The 13,853-nt window shown below is 46.5% G+C and overlaps 1 protein-coding gene across 1 annotated transcript in view; it reads left to right on the plus strand.

Annotated features, from left to right (window-relative positions):
• The first annotated feature begins 3,348 nt into the window (after positions 1 to 3,348).
• Slc15a1 (solute carrier family 15 member 1) overlaps positions 3,349 to 13,853 on the plus strand; it is an 80,068-nt gene continuing 69,563 nt past the window's right edge. The window contains exons 1-3 of the mRNA XM_077795335.1: positions 3,349 to 3,511; positions 4,210 to 4,268; positions 5,344 to 5,463. Coding sequence (XP_077651461.1) covers positions 3,349 to 3,511; positions 4,210 to 4,268; positions 5,344 to 5,463 — 342 coding nt within the window. The remainder of the gene's footprint in view (positions 3,512 to 4,209; positions 4,269 to 5,343; positions 5,464 to 13,853) is intronic.

Below are 13,853 nucleotides of genomic sequence, written 5' to 3' on the forward strand. Positions count from 1 at the left end.
GTCTTGGCCTCCTGTTTCTCCTGAGATGTCCACAAGGCAGCTGCCCTTCCTGGGCCACCATGTAATTTCATGGGGCACCTGCCTAGGACTCTTAGAGACAGTCACCCTGAGAGATAGGGTCTCCTTGGTATGGTGGGTGCAGAGGGTAACGGGTGCGCGCTGCAGGTCCCTTCACCCTCCATTCCCCAACAACTAGCCTGTTCCTGGGTCTTCAGCTCCACTCCAGGGAGGAGCAATGGACACGGTAGGCAAGGCCCTCAGCCTGGCAACGCACCAGGAATCTCAGCCTCTCTCGTGTGGGGCATTTTGGGAAATGTGTCTCCCGTGGCTGCTGACAGAGAGTGGGTCCTATAAAGCTCTCCAGAGATGCTCTCTCTGGCTTGCTCTTCTGCCAAGTCAGAGCTGTCACACATGACGCTGGAGGTGCAAAGCACAGCTGCCTGTCCCTTGCCAGATTCTCTCCTCACCTGACCATCAGCAGCACTGAACCTAACACTGTCCCTTATCCTGGACACACCCTCCTCCCTTCCTCCCACTCACTGGTCCTCCTCTGGGGGGAGCTTGCTGCCCCCTGACTCCATCTAGAGTGCCTGAGACTCAGGCCTCATTCACTTCTGTGGTCTCCACTGACCTTGTCTCCCTCAGCCGTGACCTGCCACGTGAGGACTTGTGCCATCTACATGCCAACTGCCTGACCACTTCCAAATTTATGTTCCTGGTGCAGGCTACTCCACTTGGAAATGGGTTCAGTCAGAACACACCAGAGGAGCCTTTCTGGGCCGACTGGTGACATCACTACATGGAAATGAGGTACGTGTCAGAAAGTCAGATGCACGACCTGCTGTATTTGTGTTTCCCAAGGCCAGGGAGGATCTGGGAAAAGCCTGTCAGCTTCCCGCAGGGCTTCAACCCCGATAGCCTTGCTTTCAAACACCGGCTCCACCATTTACCAGCAACGTGACTTTGGGCAGGTGACTCACACTCTCTGGTCACACCAACCCCAGAGGGCTGTTACATGAAGTGCATGTAGGGCCTGGCACATAGTCAGCCCTTAGGACGGTCACATTATTCCTGCCCCTTCACTGTCCTGAGGGTACAGTTTCAGAAACATCCTAAGAACTCGTGAAACCCCTTTGTCCCCACTGTGTTCCAATGAATGTGTCACTATTGCTTCCGCCCCCACCCCTGGACCTTTCAGGGTCCTGCATCTCTAATGAAAAAAGCATCAGCCCAGCGACCCCAGCCTGGCTCCCCCACAGCCCCTTGCTATTGCCTCTTCTCAGCCGTGGTCAGCCTCCTGGGCCTCCCCACAAAGAGTTAGCCTCACTCAGTGCTCTGTGCCTTCTTATGAGTGCTTGTTCACTCAGTTCTTCTAGCTGGAGTGAGGAACTGCAGGAACAGTGGCAGAGAACAGGAAGCTGATGGCAGTGAGTGCTCACCATGGCACAGAGGCTAGTTAAGCACTTTACAAAGGTGAAGCAAAAGTGAGCCTGCCCCAGTGCTGCCATTAGCCCGTGAGCTTCACTTCACAGATGGGGAACGGAGAAAAAGACATGTGGGCCCAGGTTCCACAGCTCTGAGCTGGTGCGGGAAGCTGTGTGTGTGGCACACCAGGAGGGGCCCAGCACAGAAGTCCAGCATCCCAGTTAAACACAGTGCTCAACAGAAGCTCTTTATCTAAATACTTTTCATAGCACCAAGATGTTTATTTCAAGAAGTGGCTTGACCTCATGAAATTCTACGCATACTCTATGTAAAGACAAGGGCCACCATCATTTTGATTTTGAATCTCAAGACAGGAGGATTTCCACAAGGCTTTCAGGAGTGCGCCGACGTTCAGAGACTCCCTGTGGCCCTTGGTCAGTGCATCTGCCCACGATTGTGTCCTGAGTATCAGAATAACCTGCTGGCAGCCGGCTGCACAGGAGCAAAGAGGAGGCCTGGTCATCATTCTGTTTCTCTTAGTGGCCAGCACAGCACAGTCTTGGAAACCAGTAAAGACCAGGCATCTGCTGAATTAGTGGAAAAGAAGGACCCAGGGTGAGGAAGGGGGGAGTGTCCTTCCCGCACATGGGAAAATATTCACAGGGCTCCAAAGTCAGTCACACCTGGGAAGCGGGACACAGAAAGAGGTCCAGCTTCTATGCTATCCCTCTAGCTAATCGTAATACTCCTATGGAAAAAACCTCTTTTTGAAATGTTTTGGATTCATCTCAGAACATACATACTTTAAAGCCAGGCAGGCCACCTACCTCCAACAGTTATTCAGGCCACAGAACCTGGAGTCCAAGAGAATAAGGCCCGTAAAGTGTGACACCCACATGGTCATTCCCACTCTCAGAGGGTAACAGGGAAGGGCATGTGGGCAGCCCTGGGCAGCCCCCACCACTGCCTCTCCGGCCTCAGGACTGCTTCTGAATGCCCGTCTGTAAGTCGTGGGCTGCGGGCTTGACTCCTTTGTGCCCACAGCGGCACTCCTCCTTTGGAATAATGACTTCTGTGATCAACCAGCACAAGCTTGAGTCTGTCCCTGGCCTGTCTGCCTGCTCTGGATGCCCTTCCTTGGGGACACTTGAGCCCAAAGCCCACAGTGGGCAGTCGTCCCCATGCTGACAGAACACTGGCTTGGTGTATTGGGCTCGTCCTGTTGCCCTTCCCACCTCAGTGAGCTGTGGGGCAGGAACCGGGAACGGGGCTGCAGCTGAACCCCTGGCAGAGTGACGACCAAAAGCACAAGTCCCCTGAACCTGTGGTCCCTTCACCAGGAGAAATGCCAGCAGCTCTGTAGGGCTGAGGAGGAAAGAAAGATCTTTCCTTCTTAGTAATTTGTAGCTAATGCGTCTCACACAATATTTCACATTGAGGGCTGGGGATAGGGCTCAGCGGGGAGAGTGCTTGCCTTGCATGCACATGGCCTGGGTTCAATCCCCAGCTACACACACACACACACACACACACACACACACACATTTCGCATTGCCTCACAAATAATTTGGGGCAGGTTGTAAGGTCTAAAGTGGAAAGTGGGCAGAGAGGAGAAATCACAGCCAGGCCAGGGACAGAAAACAGGCAGGAGTGGGCTGAGATGACAGTGCACATAATTAAGACCCCACACTTGTCACAGGAGAGGACACACATTTGGCTTTTTAGCTGCCAGTGGGGGAATGAGACAATCTCTGGAGGAAAGCTGAAGTGGTCCTGAACCTAAGGACATGGACTTCCCCTCAGGGGCCCCAGGAATGGTGACCCCAGTAACAAGCTTCCTGTTGACCTTGTGCATCAACAAGAGCCAAGAGGCAGCCTATTAAAGGGCAGCACAATAAAGCCACCTGTAAGAGGGATTGCCCCATGATCCTGGCACCTGTCTGTGTGTCTGGCCCGTTCCAAGGTCGACCTGAATCACCAGTTAAAGGCCCACGTCTGACCGTGGCCATCTCCTACCTGCTGGCAACCTCCTCCCCAGTCTGTTGCCCAAGATTCCGAGTCTCCACCTCACAGGAACAACTCCTCCGTGAGCTTCCCATCATCCAGGGCTCCAGGGTCCCTCCTTCCCCACCCTGCCCCTGACAGAAGCAAAGCATTTGTCCATGAGAGGCAAGCTGTCCCTGAAGTTGAGGGGCCTGGGCTCCAATCCTGGTTCTGCCACTTGCTGAGTGTGTGACTGGGACGATTGAGTGACCTCCACCTCAGCAAGTGCAGGCTGGCGGTGGTGTCCACCTCCCGTTCTCAGGTGAAGAGTAGACGAGATGGTGCTGTCCATCAGCCAACGCTTCCTGAGCTCCTGTGACATGCCAGGCCTAGTCCTAGGCCCCTGGGTGCAGCGGGGCTCTTGGCCTCTTCCTCATGGAGCTTCTGTTCCCGTGGTGTGTGACACGGCGTCTGGCTAGTTAATGTCAGCTGTTCCCAGGCTGTTGATGAGTTCTTGGTGTGGACAAGAAACACTCTTCTTTGTTCAGTCAAGTAATGAAGGAGGACCTACAGGCCACCCAGACCATGCTGGGTCCCTGTGTCACTGTAAGACTTGAGTATGGATGAGTTCATGCCCCCATAAAGTTTGTAATCCTGATAGCACAAAGAAGACATAATTCCAGCAAGAAATACTGACGTCGATGGTGCGGACCCACAGTGTCGGTGCCGGGGAGTGACCCGGACACTCCCTGGCCAGCAGCCATGTTGGAGCTCACCCCACATCCATTTCCTCCTCCTCAGTCCCTGCCAGTGGAATTCAGGCTGCATCCAAGTATCTCTCCTCCTCCAGGAAGTGGGCGGTGAGCCCTGGCTTTGCTGGTTGGGGTTGAGGTCATGACTGACTTCACTGGTCACTTTGGCCTCACGCTTCCGGCCAGTGAGGGCCTTGGGAATGGGCACTTGGCCAGTCCTGAGGAAAAGGCCCCTGGGGGTTCTAGAAGCACAGCCCTTCATCTGGAATCACCGCAGTGCTTGCTTCCAGACGGCAGGGAAGCCATCCCAGGCGGCTGCGGGGCCACGAGGGGCCGAGGGAGGGGAGGACCCAGGGCCAGCCCTGCTGCACTCCTTTCGGTGGGAGACAACAGAGGCTGAGCCACTTTTCGTCCGGGTTTTCTGAGACCTGCAGCCCAAAAGATCAGCAATGGTGACCAGTGTTTAGTAAGACTCAGTGTGGCCTTCCTCCTGGTCTCTCTGGGAAGCAGAGGGATCACCCAGAAAGCCGGGCGTCTCCTGTGGCTCTCCCTGAACCTCCAGTGCACAGTCCCACCCCTCCCACGTCCTCTCCTCCTCTCTCCCTTAGTGTGGAGGCTCCCTTGCTTTCTTGAGGCCTTGCAATGGTTTCCAGCCTGTGCCTGCTGCCATGATGCTGCCCTGGGTGTCTTCTTCGGCCGCTGCTGAGGGTCCTTTCTGTGGTGGCAGAAGGACATGCAGTGTCTTGATTCTTTTTTAAGCAGCCCTATTAACCTAAGGCGATGTGCCCTAACAAGCTTCCTTACCCTCCAGGCTCCCTGTCTCTTCATGCCGGACCCTGATGGCCTCGAATTCTTCCTGCAGCCTGAGGGAACCTCAGGAGCTCTGGGGTCCTGTGCTCTCTCCCACCCCCATGTGACCCTTTCGCCTAGAGGCCCCTGTGCCACCCCTCACCTGGGACTCTCCCCCAGGACTCTCCCCCAAGCGGAGACTCCTGACTCCCAGGCCTGGGACCCCTCCCAGGCCACCCTGACTTTGCCATCATGCGCGTGGCAAAGTGTGGGACCTGCTGTCTTGGAAAGTAACACATAGCCCAGTAAAAACCTTTTTCACAATTCTGGGCCATGGACAATGAATTTGTGACACTGGATGTGAGCTGTTTTACTTTAACTTGTTCTGTTTCAGCGGGGCACAGTCGTCCGAGGCTATGAGACAGAACCTGCAGTCATGACCGTAGATGCTACTGTTTTCAGTAACTATTTTCACCATTTTCCATCATTTGGGAAAGTCTATGCTGTCCTCAAGGCCGGAGGAGCTACTCTTAAAATCACTCCGCCTGGCAGCTCTCCCTGTTTGCCACCCTCTCTCAAAAGCAAACAAGGAAATCAGGAGAACAAACCACCTGAGTCATAGTAAAATGGAGCCACCCACACCACCACAGTGACAAACTGATCACATGATTACATCAGCAATCTCCCCAAGTCCTTTTTCTGGTTCCACTACATGTGCCATATCCTGTATGGCAATGGGGGACTCCCTCTGGACAATACTGTTACCGCTGTTGACCAGTGATGAGTCCTTGCTTCCCCAGTGTTGAAGAATATCACCAAAGAAGCACGCCAAGGCAAGGTCAGAGGGGAAAATTAGAAGTTTATTAAAGGACAGCAGAAAAGACTTCTCCCGGAGGAAGAAGGGGACCCAAGAGGTGGAATCCGTGGAAGTGCGGTTGTCTCCCCTTTTTATAGTTCTTTCAGTGATGGAATGTAGGGGGGAAGGCCCGAGGGGTGGGACACAGGTGGGCCAAAGAAGTAGTCTGAGCAGGAAGGACTTCATTAACACTTCTTTGAGGTGGACTTTGGCCTAGGGCCTTTTGGGACTTCATTAACATTCCATGAGTTGTCCTGTGTTTCCTGGAATCATTCTCAGCATGGCCTCCATTTTAGATTTCACTCTGTATTAGACCCGATTTACCTAACTACACTGACTACCTAACTTTAAATCTGGCTTCATTCCCCCCTCTAATTTGGGAACTCCTTACTGCTGTAAGGGGGGGGTGGTGAAGAAGATCTTTCTGGCTTCTTCAGGCTGAAAAGGGACGGTGTGGGGCAAGCAGTTTGGAGTCCCCCTTTAAAATTGGGTCTATCACGTGGTCCATGACAGAAGTCTAATTGAGAAGTAATAGACTGGAAGGCCATTTGAGTGATAGGTGGTCTATAAGAGAAACAAGAATTCATTAGTACTGGAACCAGATTGATGCAGCAATAAATCCCATAGCACAGGAATATGCCAATGAGTATGATGGCAAAGACAAAGACTAACAATGTTTTCCACCAGGAAGTACCAAGAACCAGGAGCCAAGATATTGTTTCCATGACAAAGTTCCTGAGGACAATGGCTTCTATCTGAGCATGTAAATCTTTAAGGATATTTGTCACATTGCCAGAATTGTCAGGGATGTAAACACAACATTTAACTAATTTAATGTCATCTGATCTTGCAAAATCCTTTTATTAGTATGACCTCTGTGTCTAATAGAGAGACCTTAATTCTGTTATTAGGGCTGGATGATCATACTAGTAAACATCATGCCTACCTGTGTAGGTTAGAAATAAAGGCCTTAAACTAAAAACTACTCTGGCAGTTCCTTTTGATAGTTATCAGGCATTCCTGTCTGAGAATCTCTTTTGTAGCCTCCAGTTTACTTATTTTTGGAGGTTACATTTAACTATTATTATCATTTAAAATGCCCAGGAATAGCTGTGCCTTGGCTTTGACTGTCTTTGCTAAGTGTTTAAGATGAAGCAAGTCAAACTGACTTTTGTTTCTATCTATTGTTAACAGTCAGCTGAGTTTCCCTGGGAGTCCTTGGGGAACTTATAGCAGCTTCTCAGTCCCGCTAGTGCCATTTGCGCTAGGATGGTTCCAGGCCTTGCTTGACCATGTGGCTTCACTTGGAAGCATCAGGGATGTCTCCCTTTTCTGATGACCCTCCTCTTCACAGCGAATGCACTGATTGGCTTTCTGTCCTCCACTGGTCTCATTAATCTCCCTGATCGGGAGGTTATGTGGCCCAGAGTTGCAAAGCTCTTTGGAGAAGACCCTATTCCCTGACTCAGACTGACTCAGAGGGCAAGAGCCAAATATTGGTTTTCTTGGCCCTTTTAATTTAACTTTAATTTTAAAACTTAATCTTAAACATCTAGCAAATAAATTTCAACAGCCTTATATTAAGAGTACTGGGCTTTAATGTCTATCTCTCTATCCTGTAGGTGATAACTCATTATCTTAAATTAACCCAGGTTGTGTGTTCTTAAATCAGTACCTCTGTAAAACTAACAGGCAATCTTAAATCATTTATAAGAAAACTACAAAATAAAATTATCAAGAGTAAAAACATTTAGTTCATATAATAGCTACCTTGAATTTTGGTGGAGTATATCCCCAGTTTGAGATCCTGGCAATCGTGACAAAAACCAACTTTTGGACACAACTTTAAATGTACTAAAATTTGGTCTACTTCTTTCATAGTCATTCTCACATGTAGTGAGATGGGACATAGAGCCTTATCTCAAGTAAGGCGGGGCTCTTCATAAATCTTAAATACTATAGTCTGAAGCTGATCTTTGCTTTTTAGACATCATTTTACAAAGCCTACATAAATTGTTGCTCAAGTTCACATGAGTATTAGCTAACACAACATAATATCACATCTAAAACATGAATTAAAGAAAGGCTGAAAGCTTTTAACATTTTGTAGAAAAGTAGCAAAGTACTTTTGTGTTTTGCAATAAAACCTTTACATAGATTAGGCTCTCATTAACTTAAAAATACATTTAAATTGTATCTCAGTGTAAAAAGTAACATGGAACTTTACATAACTTATTGATAATAAGTACAGTTATAGAACACAAATGATATAAATAAATTTCCAACATGTTTTTCTTTTAAGCCTAAAATTACCATACAATTTTAGAACACCAGCTTGATATAATGCTCTTTCTAAAGCTTCTACCTTACAGACTTGTATACCTGGAAGATATGAACACATTAATAGCACCAATTACATTGATGTTTTTATATTAACCAAGTTTAGCTTTTAAAGAAATAACATAGCACAATTCTCTAAAAACAGCACTTGTTTAACCAGCTGTTTAATTTCTTTAAGATTACTTGCTCAAAAACTTACACTTATAAGCAACTTACACAGACCTCCTTTATATCATTTACTTAAACCCTCTTAATTACTTAATCATATAGACTCTTATCCGGAAACACATTTTCCCTCTATTAAATCCATACCTAGAACCTTCTAGTTTCTCTTTTTTATCTGTTAACCTCCTTCTGTTCACATTTTGAAACAATACTTGTAAATTTTTGAATTTAAGCAGATTTAACATTTTATTAGGGCCTTTTTTGAACACCTAGAAAAACTTATAAGCCTAATTTAAGACCTCCTTTTTTATCTATTTACCAAATTTAAATTGAGCCATTTGAATCACGTGAATCAAAGATATTTGGATCCATTTTTTAAAATTTTTTATGAGCGCTCCTCATATATCTATCAATTGTCATATCACTGCATGATATATGGACATACACACATACAGACATACCGACATACAACATGTAACACAAGTGTAACACATAACACAATAGTAAAGGCCTTGCAGCTTTTTCAGGTGAAATCTCATTGCAGTGTTTAAAAAAAAACTCCAGTTGATCAAAAATAGAACTTATCAGAAAAACATTAACTTGTCTGTAGGATCAAAATCATGAGCTCAAAAAAAATACAGAATCTATGAAAAAAGCAAAAGTCCTAGAAAAAATTGACTGGCCAGTAATTAGTAAATGCCATACAGTTTACTCTTTAGTTTAATCTAGTTTGAGTTCCCATAAAAAGACACTTTTACTCTTTTTTTTTCCCTTGGGCCTCAGATCTGTCTCCTACTGAGTGCTCCAGGCTTTTTCTATTTGCATATCAACTTAAGTCCTGGCTGAGGTCTGGAAGGAACTGGGAAAACTGGAATTCTGAGCAGAAACCTCATGCCTAAGGCATTTTAACCATAAGTCACAATTTTCAGGTTTGGATGTTGAAAATTATGATACAAGTTTAAGATACAATTTACAAAATTTCATACCTTTACATTTTCCTACACTAGAAAAACTTGCTCACACAAAACTGAAAATATGATCTTAATAATAAAAGCTACCACAGAAGAAATTTTTCAGGATCATTAAGCCACTTTCTTTGTTCTGAAGTTCCAAAAGTAGTATTAAGTTACATTAAATCGCCTGAAAATTTTTTTAAAAAGAACCACATACTACAATGTATATCTAAAATTAAGCTTTAAAAATTTCCAAGACTGTTGCTATTTAATGTCATTTTAATAAGCCAGGCCAACGTTCCAATTTAGCAATTTTTTCTAAATCCTACACACTGAGGGGAACAGATACCAAATCATAATTTACTATCCTTGCCCAAGTTAATGTACTGGTACACCTAGTGAAATCTTTTCAGGCTACCCAGTTCAGAAATTGATGAAAAAATAAAACTGAATGATTGGGAGTTACTTGCCAACTTGGAAGTAGAGTTCTTTTAATTTTCTATCCTAAATATTTAAGTTCTCTGGCATGAATTATCTGAAATCACAAACTAAACAATTACCTAACCCCAACTTTTAACTGCAAGATTATGCAATGCTTCAAACTCATTTAGATACCAGATTGTTACAATGAAACATCATATTTAGACACACATTTAGCCTAGATTATCCCCAAGAAACAATCTATAATAACCTTTAAAACAGACCAGATAAGAGAAAAATTTCTCCAGGTTTTTCACTTCCATTTAATTGTGACTTCTACATCAGTGGCACCTTAGATTTCCCCACGAGTGGACCAGATGTTCTCACATAGGGGCAACTATAGTGTAAAATCAAGGGTCTCAGTGTGACTGACTTTACTGCATTCAGTGTCCCTTCCTTTTAAGTAGACAGAGACGGAGCCATCCTTACAGTGCAGGGAAGAAATGAGGAAGTTCCCCAAAGCAAAAATGGCTTTGGCAGCTGCTGGGAGTTTCTCAGTCTCTCCTTTACTTACAGGATTAGCTCCTTTGGTTAGATCCAATCCCAGGCAATCTGCATATCTCCTAACTTTCCAGTAGAGTCAGTTTTTATCTGCCTTAGGTCTTGAAGGGGGAAGGGGGTATGTACTTTGATTGGCCCAAATTTTCTCTTGATTCTTTTTCCTCAATGAGTCCAAGATTTTTTCTCTTCATGGCAGATATCATAGCTAAGTCTACTTTACACTGTTGGCATAATTTAGGATTTTCCTTTAGAGCAAAGAAAATCTGAACATACAGCACCTCACACCATTTCCTTTTTTTGTAAATTTTATCAAATTGTATTAAAATTGATATTTTCCTCTGGTGGCCAGGTTTGTATTGAGGCCAGGCCAAGAAAATGAGGCAATTTTTCTTGAACGTCTGAGGTTCAAATTTATCCCAATTTTTCAATACGCAGGCTAGTGGTCCACCTGGCATATTGGAGAGAGAGAAGCTCCCATCTAAGTGAGAAGAAAACAGGACTCAGGCACCCACGCTGCGCCGGAGAAAACTGTTCTCATTAGGGACGTCTCCCTAAGCTTGAGCTTCCTAAACGGTCCAGAAAACCCGTCTCTCACCTTGCTTTGCCAAGGGGTTTCTGGTCCCCTTTAGCAAAGTGCTAGGGTCTCAGTTTGCCCTGTGCCAGAGACCCTGGGAGGATTCAGACTTAAGGGCATTACTGCTTTCCTCCCGGCCACTAAAAACCCATTGTTGCCTTTGCTCTGTAGACTAAAGGAGCAGCCTAAGTGTTTAGGGATATCTACTGGTTGTAAGGTAGCAGATTACCGGAGGAGTTAATTCTAAAAATGCCTCTCTAGCAGCTTAAAGAGAACACAGCTCATTTTAAACATTGGGCAGTAAAACAGACTATTGAAAGTTACCTATGCACCTTAGGGAACCTGTGCTGAAATATCTTAGCTGATGTGTCACCAGTGTTACTATTTTTCCTAAGGAGCCATCAATTGACTTGATGTCGTGACATTTCTGTATCCTCCTCCCTTCTACTAGTGATGGTCTAATTTTGGGGGCCAACTGAGGTGAGGCAAAGAACCTCACCCTCCCACCGGCACCAAGGCCAAATTTGGGGGCCAACAGAGGTGAGGTTGGGAGTGTTGCGTAGCCCATACGGAGGCAAATGTGATTGGGGCTTTCCCTCAGTGCCATTCATCTACCAATCACCCTAGATACCCCTGAGGGCTGTCGGGAGGGGGCTCAAGAGAAAGGAACCTTAGGAATCCTCTGAGTGTAGCCCAGACCGGAATTCCACAGTTGTTCTAAACTCCTTCCTCCACCTCCACGCATCCGAGGCAGATCGGGATTCGGGACACTGTGTACTCACGCCAATTGCTCTCCGGGCCCAGACAGAAAAGTTGGAAGCGGCTTTGGCAGAACCCAACGTGCCTGTTCTGTATTGAACAGGTGATTGAGAGCTGCCTAGGCCGGGAAACCTCTCACCCGAGTCTTGAAGAGTGGCGGCTGCACTAATTGCGTTTAAGTAGCTGTCGGGTGCCCACCTTACCCTCCAGAAAGAAAGAGACAGATGCACCTCAAACAGACATGGGGTGCGTGCACTTACCTCGGTGTAGAATCTCGGTGGGACCTCCAATACGTTACCGCTGTTGACCGGTGACGAGTCCTTGCTTCCCCAATGTTGAAGAAGAACACCAAAGAAGCACGCCGAGGCAAGGCCAGAGTAGAGATTAGAAGTTTATTAAAGGACAGCAGAAAAGACTTCTCCCGGAGGAAGAAGGGGACCCAAGAGGTGGAATCCGTGGAAGTGCGGTTGTCTCCCCTTTTTATAGTTCTTTCAGTGATGGAATGTAGGTGGGAAGACCCGAGGGGTGGGACACAGGTGGGCCAAAGAAGTAGTTTGAGCAGGAAGGACTTCATTAACACTTCTTTGAGGTGGACTTTGGCCTAGGGCCTTTTGGGACTTCATTAACATTCCATGAGTTGTCCTGTGTTTCCTGGAATCATTCTCAGCATGGCCTCCATTTTAGATTTCACTCAGTATTAGACCCAATTTATCTAACTACACTGACTACCTAACTTTAAATCTGGCTTCAATACCACATTATTAGTGTCCAAATCAGAACAATACACATAGCACCAAGGAGAGTCAGACCAACTTAACAAAGACAGACATTTCAAAATAGGGGAGGGTATTCCTGGCAGAGGTTGCAGCCTCTGCATCTTTCTAAGATCTCAAAAATACGGTTATTGGACTGGAGCTGGAACCCAGTGGTAAAGTGTTTGCCTAACACGTGTGAGGCACTGAGTTCAACCCTCAGCACCACATTAAAAAATAAATAAAGTTATTGTGTTCATCTATAACTAGAAAAAATATATATATATATATAAAACATGGTTATTTGGGGAGAAGGTGTGTTGGATGACAGGACCTGGTGCTGTACATGCAGCTAACATTGAAGTGTGGAGAGTGTTATGTGTCCTTGCAGAGTTTGAGACTTATCCTGTGGCCAATGAGATCTCCGCGAGGTTTTATCTTTCTGGTGAGATATAAAGGATGTGACCTTCCCTGAGTTCTCAAAAATAATTTCACCTCAGTAAAACTGAGAGGGTGTGGATGCTAACCAGGTCCACCTCTGAGGTGTCTCCATGACTGTCCACCTAGTTGTCCTATCCATTTGCTGAACTGTAGAACGGAGACAATCCCTACCCATGGACAGATTGTGTGACAGTGTCTCTGACACTACCTGACGTGGCGCCTGGCCCAGCATGGACTCGCAGACCGTCTTGACTGGGCGCAGAGACTTTACAGACACACATTTTCTCCCTAAGAACCTTTTCTAAGACTGCTCCGGGGCAGGCACCTTGGGAAATGGGATGGTTCTGCCTAGGAATCTGGCCCATCTTGTGCACACTGTGCTCCGTGGGGCCTTTTATGACCCATACTCCGTCTCATTGCCTGAGAAACCCACAGGGAGTCAGGTAGGATGTTGCCGGCTAGGTCATGGGACGCGGGGGCTTGTTTCATTTCTGTTGACTCTGCTATTCCTCAATGCCATCCAGTCTCCTCCTGGACCACTTGTTCCTAACGTGTTCCGATACCAGAACAGGGGGCCCTACCCAGCGGGGGGCTCAGTGGACACAGCAGGAATATTTGCCCGAGATGAATTCTAGGGCAACCCAGGTCACTAACACAAAGGAATTCCCTTTCGAGAGAATCGGCAGCATCTTCACAAGGAGAGGATATATCACAGAAGTTGGGAGCACGTGGGTTTCCTGCAGATGGGCCTCTGTGACTGCCTGTCCTTCCCCAGGGGATGCGGTCCTCTCCTCCTGCCTCTGTTATCTTCCATGTTAAAATCTACAGCTGCAGTCCTGCCTTTCTTGACATATTGAGGTCCACGTGTTTTGTTTTTTTTATTGGTTGTTCACAACATTACAAAGCTCTTGACATATCATATTTCATACATTAGATTCAAGTGGGTTATGAACTCCCAATTTTTACCCCAAATGCAGATTGCAGAATCACGTCGGTTACACATCCACATTTTTACATAATGCCCTATTAGTGACTGTTGTATTCTGCTGCCTTTCCTATCCCCCACTATCCCCCCTCCCCTCC

Source organism: Urocitellus parryii, chromosome 2, assembly GCF_045843805.1.
Source record: "Urocitellus parryii isolate mUroPar1 chromosome 2, mUroPar1.hap1, whole genome shotgun sequence".
In the NCBI taxonomy this organism is placed as follows: Eukaryota; Metazoa; Chordata; class Mammalia; order Rodentia; family Sciuridae; genus Urocitellus; species Urocitellus parryii.